Consider the following 17,329-nt stretch of genomic DNA (forward strand, 5'->3'; position numbering starts at 1 on the left):
GATTGTTCCATGTTTTTTTTTTTTCATGTTTAACTACTGCCTTAGTCACTTTGCATACGGACATATTCGTATGTTTCGAAGATTATGTATTAAATGGTAAGTTACGTAGAGACGTACTGTGTAGCATTTTCCTACACATAACTTAGCATGAATTAAGTGACAATGAACATAAACATAAAAAGGAATTGCTTTCCCACCTCCACCCACAATTCCTCCACTTTTTACAATCACACATATACATACATACATACACTTAAGTTAACCCGTTGGCTGCCACGCCATACAACCCGTAGGTTGCACTCTACTACTCTACGCGCCACGTCTTAAGGATCCATGACCAAGGTGGGACTTGCCATTGCTGACAAGTCCGTGCTGACAAGGGGGGGGGGGACTAAGGTGCATTGCCTGTTAACAGGCGCCTTGCGGCAGATTTTGGGCTTGGCGACTCTCCGACCCCGCGGCTTGTAAACCACGAGACCGAACAGCGCGGCCCGTGCAGGGGAGAACAAAGGCGTGGTAGCCAACGGGTTAACTAACACAGACACAAACATATTACCAACAACACATGATGATCCGCGATGACATTTTAGAGATACCGGCGCGTTTTGGTGTCCATCTTCTCGATGTTTCCTCTGCATTACATGAATAAAGAGAAAACAATTCTTATTTAGTGACATGCCATAAAAGTTACAGATAGAAAAAACAATCGGGTTTTTTGCTCAAAGATTTAAAGATGCAATTTTTTTAACTTAAAATCAAGCTTGCAATATTGCGAGCTGTAATCAGAACAAAGCTCACTTGCTAGTTTTTTGAAAATTTTCCGGAAGTAAACCGGAAGTAACCACAGCGCCTCAACCATTGAGCTGTCGTCAAATTAAACCACATATTCGTGATCTCCATGAAAAATGGGGTCGATTAGGTGTGATTTAAACGAAATCCAAAATTTGGCCAAAATCGAGAATTTTCCTGAACTATAGTTCAGGAAAATTTTCGAAACCGGAAGTACGAAAACGTAAAAAAGATAACATGAACTTTACTACAAATTCGACGAGGATCACGAATATGTGGTTCTTTTGCTCCTCAGGTGAATATTTACTGAACTACTGAGTGAAATGAGCAAACCGGAAGTAGAAAAAAAAATGCAAATATCGAAAATTTAACAAGTGAGCTTTGTTGTCGGGATAGTTATAATCAGATTTCACAAAAAAATTTCCACACAATAGCTGCCGATAAATGTTAAAAGAGAATTGCAAAGTAACTGAAACTGACTGTTTTGACAGCTGAAAATGATCGAAAAGCCATCTAGCGTTAGAAAAAAGAAACACTTCTAAGTCTAAGTAACATTTTCCGCGGAAGAAGGGCCTGATTTTTGAATTATGACACAGACAGAGTTTAACGCAAATAGATTACTAGTAGATAATCTACAAAAATAAGTCAATTGTCCGGTACCTGGCCATAATCCCGTGGTGAGTGAGTGTACAGGTGTGTCACAGCAACTGAAGTTATCCAACTCGCCAGTGAAGCAAGAAAAGTTGTGTAGCAGGCTAGCAGCACAAGAAGCACTGAAGTAGTGAAGCTGGATGAGCGTAGGTCTTGAAGATAAGGATGGAGAAGAACGTTGGTGGAAGTCCCTCTTATGTCATTGACAAATCCAGCATTGACTCAAGGATGTTCGTGGGGATCTTTAGTGCTCTGTAAAAAAATGTGTTACATTAATGAAAATATAAAGATTAAAAAAGCATATCAATCTTTACCTTTTCTAAGAAGCACACTGAATTGTTCATGATGAAAAATTGTAATAATGGAATTACAGCAGCCAAACACATTACTCCTCAGGTGGGATTAATTTCCTGATGCTAAAGAAAGTGTTATGAAGTATTGCAGTAGCGTGGTGATGGGTGATATTGATGCTTACCTTTATCATATGGGTGATGATTTAGTAAGGCATTTGACGTAGTGTGGTTGGTGTGGTAGCAGTAATGGGAAAATACTTTATCTCCGCACATTTTTTCACTAACATGAGTTTTAGGCTTTTGACAGCATGAGGATCCAATGGAAGGAAAGTGATTGAGCGCTAAGTCAACTTGTTGGGATGACTGACAGTAGCTATGTATCTAAAATTTGAAGAAATAAGTTGGTATAATATGAAAATAAGGAAACTTGGTCAAGATAAACCTACGTAAGATGCGTAGTTCAATTTGGGATTTGAAATCACAGGAATATAAGTATAATTAGCAATAATTTGTTTCGCCCATTTCGTATCGTTTCATGGGGACGTAGGAACAACAAGAACGACAGTGGCGACATCTGGTAATGAGTTTTGAATCTTATGTTTGTTGCACAAACTTAGTCGCACATGACATTACGCGACATTACGCGACCACATGACATTACGCGATCAGAGCCATAGAATGCCTCTGATCTAGTGGAGAAGAATCAATTTTGAGAGATCAAAAAAAGTATTAGACTATCATAAATCATAGTCGTCTGACTTTTATATTCAGCTGTTTTTGTATATTATTTATGAATCATTCCAATCATCAATCATAACGAAAAAAAAAAAAAAAGACCGAAAGAAGAACGAACTACTATAATGTTCATTATTTTATTTTAAATTTTAACCCGTGAACGTTATCTTTCGGAAGATCCGGAGCAGCAATTCAGTTTTCGCAATAGCTAATAGTTGGGAAAATGATAGAAAAATTATCATTGCACATTGCACTAATCTTAAAATTCAAAGATGCATATGGTATATACTTACATCAACAGATTCTTCAGTGTGACATTGTTTTACCAAGTCTCGTGATAGGCCAACTGCTTCGGGCCCCAAATCTTTCGGTAATGATTGGATGGATTCTTGCAGGATCCGCGAATTGTTCGTGAAAGGAATAGTCATCTTTCCGCACAGTGAAATAATCAGCCTATGTAAAAACCATTTTTCTTTTACATTTCCTCGAGATTTAAAGGGATGTATGCATTTATTTTTGTTGGACTCGATACCTATCAGCTTGCAGAATGTTTGTGGTAAAAAGGTGATCGATGAATCGACGTAAAATGGCAGCGTCACCCTCGTTGGTTAACTGAGCGCAATAAACACAGTCGACGACCAATGACCGCAGTGAGGCCAATGAGATATCTTTGGCTGAAAGCATAGCATCCTGTAAAAATAAATGGGGGTCATTAAAAGCAAATATAGAAGATAAATACATGCGGTACAGCACTTTTATTAGGATTAACGCTGATTTCAAGTCGTAATAAGTGAATTCGACGACGCCGGAAAATCCAAGGTTCGTGTAGCGGTTCCTCTCTAGAAGCAGAGCGTGAAAACAGAAGAGAGCGAGGGAAACTCGCCGCCAAGACTCACTGCGGAAGATGACATTCTCTTTCTCCAACTGAGATGGATTCGCCGACTGGAAGCTCGATTCAGCCGACGAAGCCCGCGCACTGGAAAAATCGTGAACAAAATCCAAACGCAGGATTTCCAGGAGGCCGTCTCGAAAACAAGTGGGCGACTCACAAACAGTTTTTACACCTTTAATTCAAAAACGTTTATCATAGTTAAACAGCACAAGAAAGTGTTGACGGACACGATTGATATCAAGTCACTCACAAAATTGTAGCGCCATTGGAGAATATTGAGACGACGCGTAACCGATCATCCACAGTCGGAATTCATTACCAAAGTCCTTTTCATCTTGTCTCAGTTGATCTACAATTTGATCAACAAGTTCCGGATAGAGATGGATATTCTGGATCACAGCCCAGTTACCTTCATCGACGCACCTGCGGACTAAGTTATAAACACTTCGATCCTGCCGGTCAAAAGAGTAGAAAATAATTTAATTTCCCAGTTTATGTTTAGGTAAAGATTCTTACTGAACCCCGTCCTAGAGCGAAAGTTTTAATTTTGTTGCGATTCTCCAGTTTTTTCCCGCACAAGGAAGAAATACTTTGACAAGGATCAATGTTTCCTGACACAAAACATAGGACTGGCACGGTAGCTTTAGATTCGTCGTAAGCTCCTTTTAAGCCGCTCCCCATGTTTTCCGAATAATTGGGCCCCAAAATGGCCTTGATGAATTTCTACAAAACGAAGAACTGTCCATTTTAATACATTCTCTTAATTTCTGATAGATAATAAAAGGTATAACCGCAATCGATGTCGCAAAACAGTCCGGTTTCAAATGTTTGATTAGGAGTAGCTGCTCCAAAGGTTCCAATTTGTTCCAAGGAGAAGGTAAGCTGTCGGCCACATTTGATGGCAGGCAGAAATCTTGCCATTCTTGAACATTGCATTCCATGTGATTTGGCAAGTCTTTCAAGCTGCCAGATACAAAGAATTTTAGAATAGTTTTTTTTTTAAGAAGGTGTAGTCAGGTAGCGCAATGATACTTTTCGATCGTTTGACTCAGATCCATAATATGCTGCCATGACTTGTTATCGATCCAAGATGGGCCGATCCAATGACTCGGGGGCAACGGTTTTTCTGCGTAAAGGCGATCAATCGTTTCTTGTTGAACATTGCTCTGAAAAATATAAGATAAGTTGAAAGCATCTTCATAAAAGAGAATTAATAAATGTACCTTGGAACGAAGGGCTGCAAAAGCTAACAAAACGGTAAATAGCTGTCGATCGACGTTGAATAGAGCCCGGCAAATTGAGTGATGCAGAGTGCGTGTGAAATGCTCGTTGACGTAAACGATCCTTTCGCTTATCAAGAGCGACGTCTGACTCGCCACAATTGACTGTAGTAGGAAGATGATTAATGAAGATCGTCTAGAAAGCGTGTTTAAATTATACGCACGTTTGTGAAAAGGTTTAGAAACCACGGGAGTGAAAATTGGTAAACTTTGTTGAGATGCCTCAGTTGACCAATACAAGAGTACAAAAAAGCCGCGTGAGATGACACAGCCCTGTTAGCACAAACAAATGTAATAAATGTAATGATAATGATTTCAACTTATAAGCGCACCTGTAACTTTCGCGGACTTCATCGATTTCCTGCTCGGATTTCTGAATTTCCTTTTGTTTGACGCTGATACCTTCGGACGTGATCTATGCAAGTCCCTCACCATTAGGTAAATCCCACCTTAATCAAATTATCCCATGCTTTTTAATAAGTATTCACCTTGGAGCTGTACAGGGTCTTTGTTGCCGTCTCGTCTTCCAAAATATTTCCGCGAGATGAAGAGAGGACGTAAAGGATACGGTCTTCCAAATCACTGAAGAAATTAAGAAAATTCATGTTACATAACGTTCAAACGAAGCGATTGTCGTATGAATTGAGAATTACCGAATCTGACGCTGATTGGAAGCGCTTTGGACCATCAGCATTTGCTTTTGGTCCTCTAGTTCCGGACGTTCGTTTGATAAGAAAAGGCTTAAAAATTTATCTTCAAGCCCTGCGCGGCTCAACAAGAAGTTGATGATTGTCAACTGCAGTAAAAGAGGAGTTATACGACAAAGAACAACAAGAGACAATAAAAATAAACTTGTACCTTTGAAGCTAGTTCCAAATTTGATGCAGAATTCTCTTCTTTGGTGATCAAATACAAATGGAACTTTGGAGACCACGGAACGAGTTCAGAACCGATTTGAATAACGGTTTTCTCATCACTGGTAACAAATGTACGTTTCTCCAGCAAGTTGTCTTTGGTAGAATTCAAAAGTGGATTGAATATTATTGAAAAACAGAAGATTCAAGTCATCAACTTACCAAGTTCTGGATCCAATTTGTCCTTAACGTTTTCTAAAACAACTATGTGGCCAAACGATATGGCCGCTTTCACCTCACACAAATAATTTACGTCATCGTACCGAATCTGCTGTACTTGGTTTTTGTACTCGTTGTTAACGATCCACTTCAATCCTTGGTCTGTGAGAAAATACTACATGTTAATATTGGGATATAGAAACAAAAAGAACTAAGACCTTGTGGATCGTAAAGTAAGGGCCAGCGCTGGCAGTGAGTAGTGATGATGCCGTTATCCAATGAATACCTGTCGGACGGCAAGCCGGCAATATTCCACGCCCGAATCTTGACGTGATCAATTAGACAATCGACTAAAGAGAAATTGCTACTGTGTGGGATTTGGCATTCTTGAATGAGTTGCAGCCATTTTTTAAGGCAATCCTATAGAATAAACGAATACAAGAATTAGTTTTGGAATAATTAGGGATCATTCAAATAGAGATACCGTTCTTTGCTCGTTCTTCATGGGTCCCAGGTAGGTAATAATACTAGCTGAAAGAAGGACGTCTCCAGGTAGTTGCTTCAGCCGAAAATCGAGGTTGTTGGAGGACGTTTTCCAATTCTCTTGCTCGCCACCTAACCCTCCAATCAACTTCTCGGCACGTTCCATTTTCTGATGACATTGATCGATACTATCCTCCAAGTCTTTCTTCTTCTTCGACATGGCGGCAAAGTCGTCGTTTAATCCTTGCAACTTATCTGAGATCTAAACAAAGATATACAACCCAAAATGAGTTAGTTCAGAATGCACAGAATAATTCATTTATCGACGACTGACCTGCTGTAACTGACTATGTTTCTCTGACAAGCGTTTCATTTGCCGGGCCAGTTCCTGTTCGGCTTCTTGCAATTTGGCACGTTTCGGTGCGACAATTTTGATAACACGATCGTAGACTTCCATAGCTCTTACCCATCTGCAGAGGCCTTCGCAGGCGGTGGAAACGTGTCGTACAATATTAGGGTTGAATTCAGGATTAGGAATGTACCTATTACAGTTAAATAATTATATTAAACTTAAGCTACAACTACTGATGTATTTAAAAAAGTTACTTTTCTCTGATACGTTTCATGACGTTTGTGGGGATATTGTCTTTGTCGTATGAACGTAAAAGATCTAGGAAGCGAAGATCCCCCAGGATTTTCTGCGCAGCTTGCCAATAGTTGTCAGTTATTTTACCTGTTCCCATATCAAGCTTCTTGACAGGAGGGATTTGTTTCATGACGCAAACAGCTTCCATTACCTATTAATTTAACCAAAAGAACCGGTTTAATTGAAGGATTTACTTCATACATGATGGATATATTACCAGTTTGACTATAGAAGGCGGATGTCGCATTGATTTGACTAGCGTAATATCGGCAGGTTTCAGTGTATCCAGTGCGTTGATGGCTGCATCTAGAGCTGGAGTGGCTTCCGCTAAGTCACTTTCGCACTCGTCTTTGATGGCCTGTGCTGCCGCAGCAGCTTCGTTGGCTAAACTCTCGTCGGCCGCAATGATTTCTTTCTGGGCTTCTACTTTGACAGTGTCTTGTTCGATTTTCACCATCAGACTCTCCGTCTCCGCCGAAGTATCCACAAGTTGCGGCTGAAGACTGCGCAACTCTTCTTGCATGACGACGACCTGCGAAGCCGCAAATTGAAGTTTACCGAGGCCGACATTGTAGCGCTCCTTTTGTTGAAGCAAATCTTTCTCTTTGCTCAGCCACAGCGTTCGGAAATTCGACAAGAGTTCCAAATATGCAGCGCTCGAATGTTGTGCCATTCCTTTGCTATAATCCGAAATGAAATTAATCTACGCGTGATTGAAATTTCAAATGTTTTACCTTTCACTGTACAACCGCATGCTGTTGTGAACGTTTTTGAAATAGTTTGAATAATTTAATTGCAGTTTGTCACTGAGACCGGGGATGTCATCCAGCCATTTCTTGGCTATCACCTCCAACGTTTCCTCTGGCCAAGATTCAAACCAGAGAATGGAGGCAAATTTAAAAACGGTTGGGTACAGCGGAAGGTGGACATAGCACGAATCCCGCGGCGACACGCATAGAGCCACGCGCAAGTTTTCGTCAACTTGCGATAAAATTTGATTAAAGTTTGCCTGTAAAAACAAAGAAAAGAAAATATGTTTAGGATCTATCAGGGCAAGTTAAAGTATGAAATAAGTTTGTTTACAGTTTCTTTGGTGCGCTTCTGATACAGTTCCGTCATTTCCTGACGTTCCTCGTTGGTAAAGAGTTCAGAAATCTCGTAGCCGGATATCAATCGTCCAATATAGTCGAAAAAGATTCGTTTCTGAAAATCAGCGGCATTGCATAAAAAGACAATCTTCTCCTGTTGAATACCAGACCGATGGATCAATTTCTTAACATCTTCTTTCCACTCCTGAACTCCATAGTTCCTGCCAGCCCTGATCTGTTTGATTTTTTTTTAAATTAGTACAACTTCTAATAAAACTTAATTGCAGTTTGCGGAACCTGAAAAATGTCGTAATCCAGCAACAAGGCGGCAACGGTAGCGCAACTACGTCGACCTCTTCCGGCGTCTCCGATGAGGATCACATGACCTCGTTGACGATTCAATGCATGACTAATGTGAAGGACATGATAGGCTACATTAAGTGAGATGACGAGTTTAATTGGAGCCGAAACCGTGTTGTCCTTGTTGTGTTGTTCCAGCCTGTTCTCCATCAACTGTATGATGGCGTCCATGTCAGTTACCTGCAATTAATTCCGTGTAAATTAGCACACATATCAATAGAGCAAAACGAAATGTGTTTACCTCGTCACAGATGACTTCGGCCGACTTTAAACTCGGCAATTTAGAAAAGTGAATTTTAGGCAGGATCGTGTAATCGGCACCGCCCATAGCCGAGGCGAACAGATATTTGCTCAAATTCTGTTTGAAATGAACTAATCCAATGCGGTCCAAATGACTGATGAACCACTGGCGATCCTCGTCAGACATGAGTCGATCAGCCCAAACACGGCACGTTTCGTGGATCCATAACCGATGCAATTTGTTGACGTTGGGTAAGTTAGCAGCTTGGACGTTCATTAATCCTTGAATGACTCGATTGACACACGACACACTGACCGAATAGTGAGGGACTTTCTCTCGAGTCTTTTCCTCCCACACTTGGTACAATTCCACCGTAGCAACAGACACCACCTTTAAGACATTTTTGTTTAATATTTCATCACTTTCTTGTCATAATCAGATGTTTAACAAACCGTTGCCATTTTAGAGACAGCATTAACGAATCCTGATGAGAAATGTCTTTCTAATATCGTAGACGTCATTGTAATGAGGCTGTCGGTTGTCACGGGATCAATGAAAATTGTGTTCATGTGCCGGAGTAGACGAACATCAAACTCTTCTTGGAAACGGTCAGTTAATCTGACGGCTGTTATCAGATGCTAGAAAGAAAATACGGGCCATTCAATTAATCACAAAGTGCAATACGAAAATTAAACTTACAATATCAACAAGTTCCATTTTGGATGCCGTTTTCCCGTCGAAAACGCATTCGTAATTGAGCCAATGCCTTAGGAGCTCCGACGGAGTTCTGATGCTTCCTTCCGCCGGATCACTAGTGATGAGATCATCGACAAAGAGGACACAGCGTCGACCAAGAGCTGGGCCGTAAACTCCTTTCCTACGGCGATCGAGTCCAATCATGACCGAGTTGAGTAGCGACGAGGAAGTAGTGACAGGCGTTACATGGACGATGTTGTGAACGAAACGATCCTTGGGCAGGTCTTCGATGGCGAACTGGGTCACCTGGGACTTTCCCACACTGGCTGGACCGAGAATCAAAACTGGGACGTTGCCGTTGGAATAAGTTTTGATGAAAAATTGTTGCATGGCAACCGACTCGTTGCTGATGATAATTCGAGGCCCATCGAAGCTTCCAGGAATCAAAGGAAGGGCATCTCTCCAGAGAATCCAGTGCCCATGAACTACGTCTAACTTGTAAGAGAAAACGGAACAGTCTGGCGAAGGTAATATCTTTTCGACGAAAAAGCTATCTGAATCTTCCACCGCGTCAAAGAGATTGGTAAGATATTGATGGAAATGGATTTTGCAATCATCTAAATAAAACCGAGAGAATTATGACACAACTGACATCTAACGATGAAATGGAACTCTCTTACGAATGAATATGGCCCCTATGGACCAAATGACCGAAAAGGTCAACAGTTTCAGTAAATTCAAGGATTTCAGCTGGAGATTTTCGTGACTCGCAGTTAACGAATTGACTAATCTGGTAAAACTCTGTGTGACAAAAAAAGATTAAAATAAAATATTTTAAGGTTCTATATTAGAATTATTACCACAAAGAGGTAAGGTTGACTTGCGGGGATGATGGTATAAGAAGAAGATGATGACTGTATAGCAAAAGCCAACGTGGGTTTCACTATCTTTTGCATGAATTTGCCAAACAGTTGGTGCAAATTTGGTGGAAAGTTGGATCTTTTCAACCAGCTGAGATACAGAGAGTCGACACTGACAATGTCCTCTGCCACCCGGACTATGCCACACCGGGTGATGGTCGAAGGTGAAGCGTAAGTCAAGTCGGATGTTTCAAAAATCACTCGAAACGACTGCGGGATCTGTAAGATTTCTCCGCTAGGAAGTGTCAGTTTGCGGCTGGCGTCCAACAACGTGTGTAAATGTCCAACTAATTCCGAATGGACGTGCCCATCTAAAACCAACCAACGAGGACTAGTCGGCGAACCGGACGACAACTCCCGCAAGGCTTTCGTAATTATTCCATCGTTCCATCGATTCTTCTCCGGCTCGTTCCATTCGTAAAGATATTTAGAAGGCAGCGACCACGGACTGATGACGTGCATCATGACACGACCGTCGTCCCCGGTAGATGAGCCCATCACAATTTTCGGATAGATTTTAGCAAGAATCTTGTAAAGAGTGCTTTTGCCGGCCAATGTAGCTCCGAGGAGAATAACGCCGTTGCGGGAAACAAGCGATTCGTGTAGCTGCCATACTTTGTCAATGAACGATTGACTCGGGATTAAATTCAAATCTTGACATGCCTCTTGGATACTTTTGGCAAATCCATCAGATGCTCTTTGACGGTCGATTGTAGACACTGGGAAACTTTGGTTGACCAGACGATGTAACACCTCCCCTTGCTGTTCAAAAACAATCATGCAAATATTCAGTTGAATAAAATAAAGAACTCGATCGCAGAAGTTGATGTCAGTTCACCTTTGGAGTTAATTGAGTCTCAAAGAATGATATGAAAGCGCGGTGCATGATTGCCATCTCATCAGCATCTGCTTCATCGGCCTTTAGTCGACTTGAAATCCTCAAAATCTCTCGTAGTGAGCGCAGGTTTGCGTGGGTTGAAACATCCGGAATCTGTTCGTTAATGTCGTAAATGAGTTTGACGATGCGGGTACCGATTCTAAAAGAGAAAATTTATTAGAATTTTATAATAAAATGAGTAGTAACTGTAAAAAAGAACTGACGTCAAATGATTCTGGAATCCCTGGGAGAGAAGAGAAATCTTGATAATATAATGAAGATCAGGGGAAAGAATGGAAGCCAGACGGAACAGTGAGCGGAAACTGTCCGGCAAGCGATCCCTGTAATTGTTGCACGAATCAGCAATTACTTAAAAATTCATGAGTTGACGTGAGTTGATTAGCGAAAAATGTTTCTCACTTGGTTTGAGTGGTGATAAAAATGGCAGAGCCTACAGTGACTTGGACATCCGATCCTTCAAAGTTGACTCGTCTAAGCCGTCGATTAAGAGCCATTTGCAGTGTATACACCTGAACAGCCATGACTGAAACGACGTCTGGTGACACTTTGTCTATGTCGTCGAAACAGGACCAGGCCCCCGATTGTGCAATACCCTAATAATCGAACATATCAAACATTATGGTTATAATTAATTTACAAAGTGTTTTAAATACCTTTAAAATCCGGCCAATGGATTTGGTATCTAATCCATCGAAGCAATTAAAAACCAAACACTGTTTGGCCACAGCACGAGCTAGTTCTTTTATTGTCTCCGTCTTGCCAACGCCTTGTAAACCGTGGAGCCAACCACCTTGGAACTGCTTCAAGGCGAGCATAATGATCCTAGGTTTAGCCAAAAAGTAATAATTAATCTAAGAAAAGGAAACTTGATACTTAACAATTAAGACTTACTGAAATCCCTTTTCAGTTGCGGGTGTCAGAACCAGTCGGTGGCAATTGCCCATGTATTCAAATCCGTACGGAACTTGAGTTTCAATCTAGGAAATCATTCACACCATATGGATCACGAAAATTCTCTATTAACTTACGATGTTATAATACTCACCATGGCAACAGTAAGATGTCCAAGACCTTCCAAAGCGTCCGTGTTCCAGTAATATCTCAAGTTCTTTTGCCAGTAAAAATCATCGAGTTTGGAAACGTATTTCGATTTCATACGCTGTAACACATCTCGACTGTAACGAAAGAAAAACAACATATTAATAAACGATACGTGACCATGTTTGGGTTATTTATACCTGTGAAGGTGGAACATGATGAGATTGTTGAGCGTGATTCTGACTGTCGGGATAGGTCGTTGCTTAATCATTGATGTCAGGTGCGTCACCAGCAACTTGGTTGTAGATTCCAGCTCCTATTTAAAGTCAACACAAATCAATCTTCATCCTATTTAAAATCCTGTTGATTTTCGGGCATGTACGCTCCACTTGCTGCCGGCAGTGATAGTGTCGGTGATAGACTTTGTCCAATTAATTGCCGATGCGCAGTAAATAGATTGGCCCGGATATCGTTGAAGGTAGTCCATGTCTGGTTGATTGCTCCACTCTGTCATGGCCATTTCCGTGTAGTGAATAAGAGCGTCTTTCATGGCGTCGTCCACTTCAGACATCCAGAGTTCGACCATACCCTGCATGTCAAATGTTCTTTTTCGTTATAACATTAATTTTCCCACCTTGGACGTCGTGTTAATACCTTGCTTCTGGCTGGAACGATGGCTTCTTTGAAACGAACAATTTCCCGTTCTTTATCGTTGCCATCTGAGACCATGGCTTCAATCTCTTGATTGGAATTGAACATGAGACGACCGATACCATCGAAACATTTGCGCAAATGTGGCTGGATGCGTTCAGGTTCTTTGGTTTTTGACAGAATTTCCAACAGCTCGTCATTGGACAGGAAGTAAAATCTGGAGAAAAAGAGACGCTTTTTCTCCAAATAGTCGTGCAATCCTTTCTGAATATCTTCTAAAATTCCGAAGGCTTCCCGTAGCTCATCCAAGAGCCCTGGACGTGAAGCGGCCACCAGAACACGAGGCTCATTGGTGGCTCCCGACATCAACGAACGCCACATGGTGTCCACATGAGAAAACTTGGCCGCATCGCTAGCCATTTGCCTCTGGATGTCTTCCGAACTAAAAATGGGTTCCAAGTAAAGCCAAGTGTTTTGCACTTTCATCCAGACGTCCATCGTATCTTGTATGCCGACTAATTGCTCTTCCCACGCTTGAAGCACCGGCTCTAGTGGAGCGATATAGGGTGACGCGTGCATCGTTTGCGCTCGAAGAATGTGATCGTCCACAAGAGCTAAATCGAATTAATGTCAAATTATTCAAATCCGGCAATGAACATCAATTAAAAATGATCACCTTGAATTTCTTCGATCCCTGTCAATACGCTGACGTCCGAATCGCGGTAAGGTAGAAATTCGAAGCAAATGTCATTCCATTCCGACTGCATCCGTTGAAGGGTCTCCTCCAAGGCAAACTCTTTAGTCGCCGTTACGCTGACCTCTTCGATCCGACTAATGTACTGCATAAGACCCGCTCCAACCAGTTCAGACAGCGAAGTGTCGGGTTCGGGACATAGGGGCGATTCGAAATTTTGACTAATCTGTGTGTTAGACAAGGAAAAATTCGTTCAAGAATTTGAAAGTATGATCAAATATTACAATCCTACCAGAATCCAGTGCCTATCTCGAAGTCCAGGATTACAAACGGAGTGCAACAACGGCAAGTAGCCCATAAATTTTTCAATGCGTTTACGGACGGTGTCGGTTACTCGTTTGGCTGCACTAACATCAGCAAACACAATGGCCAATTGTTGCATTTGCTTGTACATTGCAGTGATTTCATCGGCGATCATTTGGGAATCCAGTTTGCGAAAAGGACCTTAAAACACAAATTGGAATTAATCATCAGCCAACACGATTTCAAAGATTGACTTGACTTACCATGAAACCAAACGTCGTGACTTTCGTGGAACTTGTGGGCAACGTGCCACAGCTGGTAGTAAGGCTCAATGAGTTGAATAAGTGCTGGAAGTGTCGGGACGTCAGTCACCGGGAATTCGAGTAAAGCTTCATCATTGTTGATTTCCTCCAAATCAAGTTGAGCCGCTTGCAATTTCTGGTGCAAATCTTGGAGTAGAGTCGTACTGTTTTTCATCTCTTCCGTTGTAAGGGCCGTCGTTTCCTTGTTCTTGAAATTCTCAAGAGCTTCTCCGTAGTCTTCTAATCGTTCTAAAAATAACTGCGTGCGTTCCTTCAAGGCTCGTTCGGTTTCAATACGAATTCGCTGGAGACGGGTGGAGCTCACTTGCAAAACAGAATCCAAATCACTGGGCCAATGAAAGAGGCGGCAGCTCAACGACAAATCGTCCTCTGAATTCAATCACATTTTATGTTGGCAAATTAAACGGTGATAGATTTCTAAATGATTAAAGACTTACTTTGGAGCATGGTGTAGTTGAGCAGCGTGAGCAGTCGTGCACCGGCGGCGTTCACTTCCTGGAGCATTTCCGGTAAACTTTCGTTCTGCGATTTGTTGACAAAGTCGACAGACTCCACCAACTCGGCCGTGTTTTCGGGTACGTGGCTGACCTTCTCGGTGACTGTTTCAAACCGAGTGCAAATCTGTCTTACAATATGCCGGTTGTCTTTCATAATTCTCGTCACCAACGACGATTTAATGTTGTCGATGAAATCAACTAAATGTTTGTTGAGCTGGTGACAGTCTAAGAAAAAGAGCTTCAAGTAGACATGTGATTTCAGCCGCAAAAGGTTCTTTTTGATGTCACTCAATTCTCCCATACGCTTCTTGAACAACTAATAAATCAGATAAAGAACACTGAATATTAGTAAATGTAAAGCAAGTATTAAATATCTCATCTCTTACTTCTTCATTCTTATCCCAAATCATTTCATCGGTCTCTCCGTACAACTCGCTAAAAGGTTGCTGAAGTAGGGGCTCGTATTTGGCGTAAGTATCGCGAATGAACCGTTCGGGAACTTTCTTGTTCGAGTTGACAACCTGCTTCACCTTTTTTAGCACAGACTGGACGTGATCGTCCTCCCAGGCGATGGAAACTAAGAATTCCTCGCCACCATTGTACCCTATTTCAATGAATTATTTTAAAGTTAATCGGGATACACACAAACTTTCTAAACAACTTGTTAAACACACCTGACAAAAAAATCCTTTCTATGCGAGGAATGTGCCAGCTAACGCTGACGATGGTTTGCAGCACCTTTTCCATCATGCGTTGAATTCTCTCGTGTTTTGGCTTGACAAACACTTTGCGATTCGAAAGGGCCAGTTCTAACCGGATGAAGGGGAACACTTTTGGAAATTCGTCTGCTGTCACATGATCATCATCGTTTCCTGCCTATAATACATTTTTAGTTCAAAAACTTTCTTGTCGCTTATTATTATTTAGTAAGTACCTGGTAGGATGACATGAGATCCTTCCATTCATCGATCCAGCTGTACAAAAGGCAACGAATTTGCAAGGAAATTAGTCGTGTTAAACTGTTGAAAAAGCGCAGAATTTGCTGCAACGATTCGCCTCGTTTTAAGGGGACCATGGCGGCCCATGTGGGTTTTTGACGATTTAAAACAGCGCAGCATTCCGGTATCCATCTGTAACAACATAATGACGATTTTTACGGTGCCCTCTCCTATTTTAATAATAAGGAAAAAACACTCACTTTTCAATTAAAGAATTCTGAAGGTGACTGCATCGCTTCCGAATCAACTCCAAAAGTACGTCGGGATCCAGAGAATTTTTCTTGTCCCAGGAACTTTCAAACAGGCGGCAGGAACGGTATGTCGAATCCCAAAGTTTGCGGATCTCAAGTGACACTGAATGCGTGGCGAAAAGATTGTGGGTGGCGAATTCACGGGCGATGAGATATTGTTGATGCCAAGGCACCGGAGCTCTGATTACGATGTTGTAAGGTCTTTCCGGTTGGCTTATGGCTGCTCGTTTCATGCACTTTGTGTTTATATCAGTTAATTCTTGCATGGCCCAGACAGAGTGATCGACGGGTTGCACCAACTTCGGAATTCGCGTGATCATAAGCTGAAACAGCCTGGCTCGTAACGATACGTTATCAATCTATGTAGCAGCAAAAGGATTAGTTAAAAACACAACACTTGACGGATTGGCATGAAGTTAAAAGCTTACACTGTACGATCCTCTTGGTTTCGAATAAAAAACTGGCTTCATGCCAGTCATCCTAAAACACCATGCCCTTTTTCTTTGCTCTTGAGGACTCAAAGGGGGACTTGCCTCTGGACATTGCTGGGAAACCCTTTGAGGATAACGAATATCAAATAATAATGAATAATGAATGCATCAAATAATTAACTTGTACGATAGTAGCTGTACTTACATGAATGGACTGAGTTCATCACTTTTTTCCTTTTGTTTTTTTCTCTTTTTCTTTTCCACCGGTTTTTCAACTTCCGCTTTACGGTACTACGTAAAAATGCCGATTTTTAGACAAATTGTTTCATGAAATATAAAAAATGTTTTCACACTTACCCTGAGCTGCACACGACAGAGAACTCCATCTTTCATGAGAAATCCAAAATTTGAATTTGTGTTATTGCTACTCGTCATTTCATAATATTGCAATGATATTTTCCTGATTGCAATGAGTCCCTATACTGGTAAGGTTAGTCTGTAATCTGTCGACAACAATCGAACCAACAGTCAAGGTCACCATAGCAACATGAGGAAGAAGTGTAATCTTAAGTCATTAAGTTGGGTATATCGATTTAACAAGTCCGTGGGGACCTGTTGCAGACCACGTCGACGATCATGCACATGGCTTTTAGATATAAACAGAATTATGACAACGAGGTTATCGAAAAGTTGTCGGCTTTCTATCTCTTTTAAAAAACAAAAATTACACTGGCTTTCCCCCACAGAAAATTCCACGAAAAAAGGTAGCCCGTTCCCCAGACCATTTCACGCCTCCTTTTACGCCTTTTGCTGCAATCGTTTTGTATGTTGTCATTAAAATATTATCAATTCAAGTTTCATTGATTTCATTTCACATGCAAAATATGAGACGTTTTATTCACGCGTAATTGTAGGTGGTGTTAAAGTCTGTATCTGTAAAATCGGACCGTATGCAGCCGTATGGGAAAAAACCGGGAAAAAAATCCCCCATATTAATCGTTGTGACTCGCCTACAGCGATGCAACGTCAGATTTAGACCACCTTGGGCTCTTTCATCATATTTCGTCCTGTTTCGTCTTTTTTGTTTTAGCTAGAGTA

The 17,329-nt window shown here is 41.4% G+C and overlaps 1 protein-coding gene and 1 long non-coding RNA gene across 3 annotated transcripts; both read right to left on the minus strand.

The window, feature by feature from the left end:
* Positions 1-495: 495 nt before the first annotated feature.
* LOC124201048 lies at positions 496-2,327 on the minus strand. Its single transcript, XR_006877476.1, has 5 exons — positions 2,180-2,327; positions 1,916-2,114; positions 1,755-1,856; positions 1,450-1,692; positions 496-632 (listed from the first exon to the last, which is right to left on the minus strand). It is a non-coding gene; the product is annotated as an uncharacterized LOC124201048 (long non-coding RNA).
* Positions 2,328-2,591: 264 nt separating this feature from the next.
* On the minus strand, positions 2,592-17,174 carry LOC124201049 (dynein axonemal heavy chain 3-like). Of its 2 annotated transcripts, XM_046597487.1 has the most exons (48): positions 16,589-17,174; positions 16,437-16,522; positions 16,229-16,355; positions 15,750-16,159; positions 15,486-15,681; positions 15,226-15,427; positions 14,938-15,155; positions 14,492-14,867; positions 13,995-14,423; positions 13,721-13,932; positions 13,411-13,654; positions 12,738-13,348; positions 12,466-12,672; positions 12,284-12,399; positions 12,091-12,220; positions 11,937-12,022; positions 11,699-11,867; positions 11,445-11,638; positions 11,249-11,365; positions 10,986-11,184; positions 10,088-10,909; positions 9,908-10,028; positions 9,231-9,844; positions 8,984-9,169; positions 8,532-8,921; positions 8,228-8,470; positions 7,926-8,165; positions 7,577-7,851; positions 7,060-7,522; positions 6,803-6,993; positions 6,531-6,738; positions 6,198-6,458; positions 5,932-6,133; positions 5,717-5,875; positions 5,499-5,650; positions 5,294-5,436; positions 5,129-5,222; positions 4,973-5,055; positions 4,805-4,913; positions 4,584-4,745; positions 4,393-4,526; positions 4,152-4,323; positions 3,877-4,083; positions 3,611-3,812; positions 3,222-3,532; positions 3,001-3,158; positions 2,762-2,921; positions 2,592-2,676 (listed from the first exon to the last, which is right to left on the minus strand). In XM_046597487.1, the coding sequence occupies exons 1-48, from the start codon at positions 16,664-16,666 to the stop codon at positions 2,632-2,634; spliced, it is 10,914 nt and encodes a 3,637-aa protein (XP_046453443.1). In that variant the 5' UTR covers positions 16,667-17,174; the 3' UTR covers positions 2,592-2,631. The 2 variants fall into 2 exon arrangements, with proteins under 2 accessions (XP_046453443.1, XP_046453444.1); XM_046597488.1 differs by lacking the exons at positions 15,750-16,159; positions 16,229-16,355; positions 16,437-16,522; positions 16,589-17,174 and having other exon boundaries at positions 15,226-15,423; positions 15,486-15,656.
* Between the last annotated feature and the right edge of the window lie 155 nt (positions 17,175-17,329).

The sequence above is a fragment of the Daphnia pulex genome, chromosome 8 (genome assembly GCF_021134715.1).
Source record: "Daphnia pulex isolate KAP4 chromosome 8, ASM2113471v1".
Classification (NCBI taxonomy): domain Eukaryota; kingdom Metazoa; phylum Arthropoda; class Branchiopoda; order Diplostraca; family Daphniidae; genus Daphnia; species Daphnia pulex.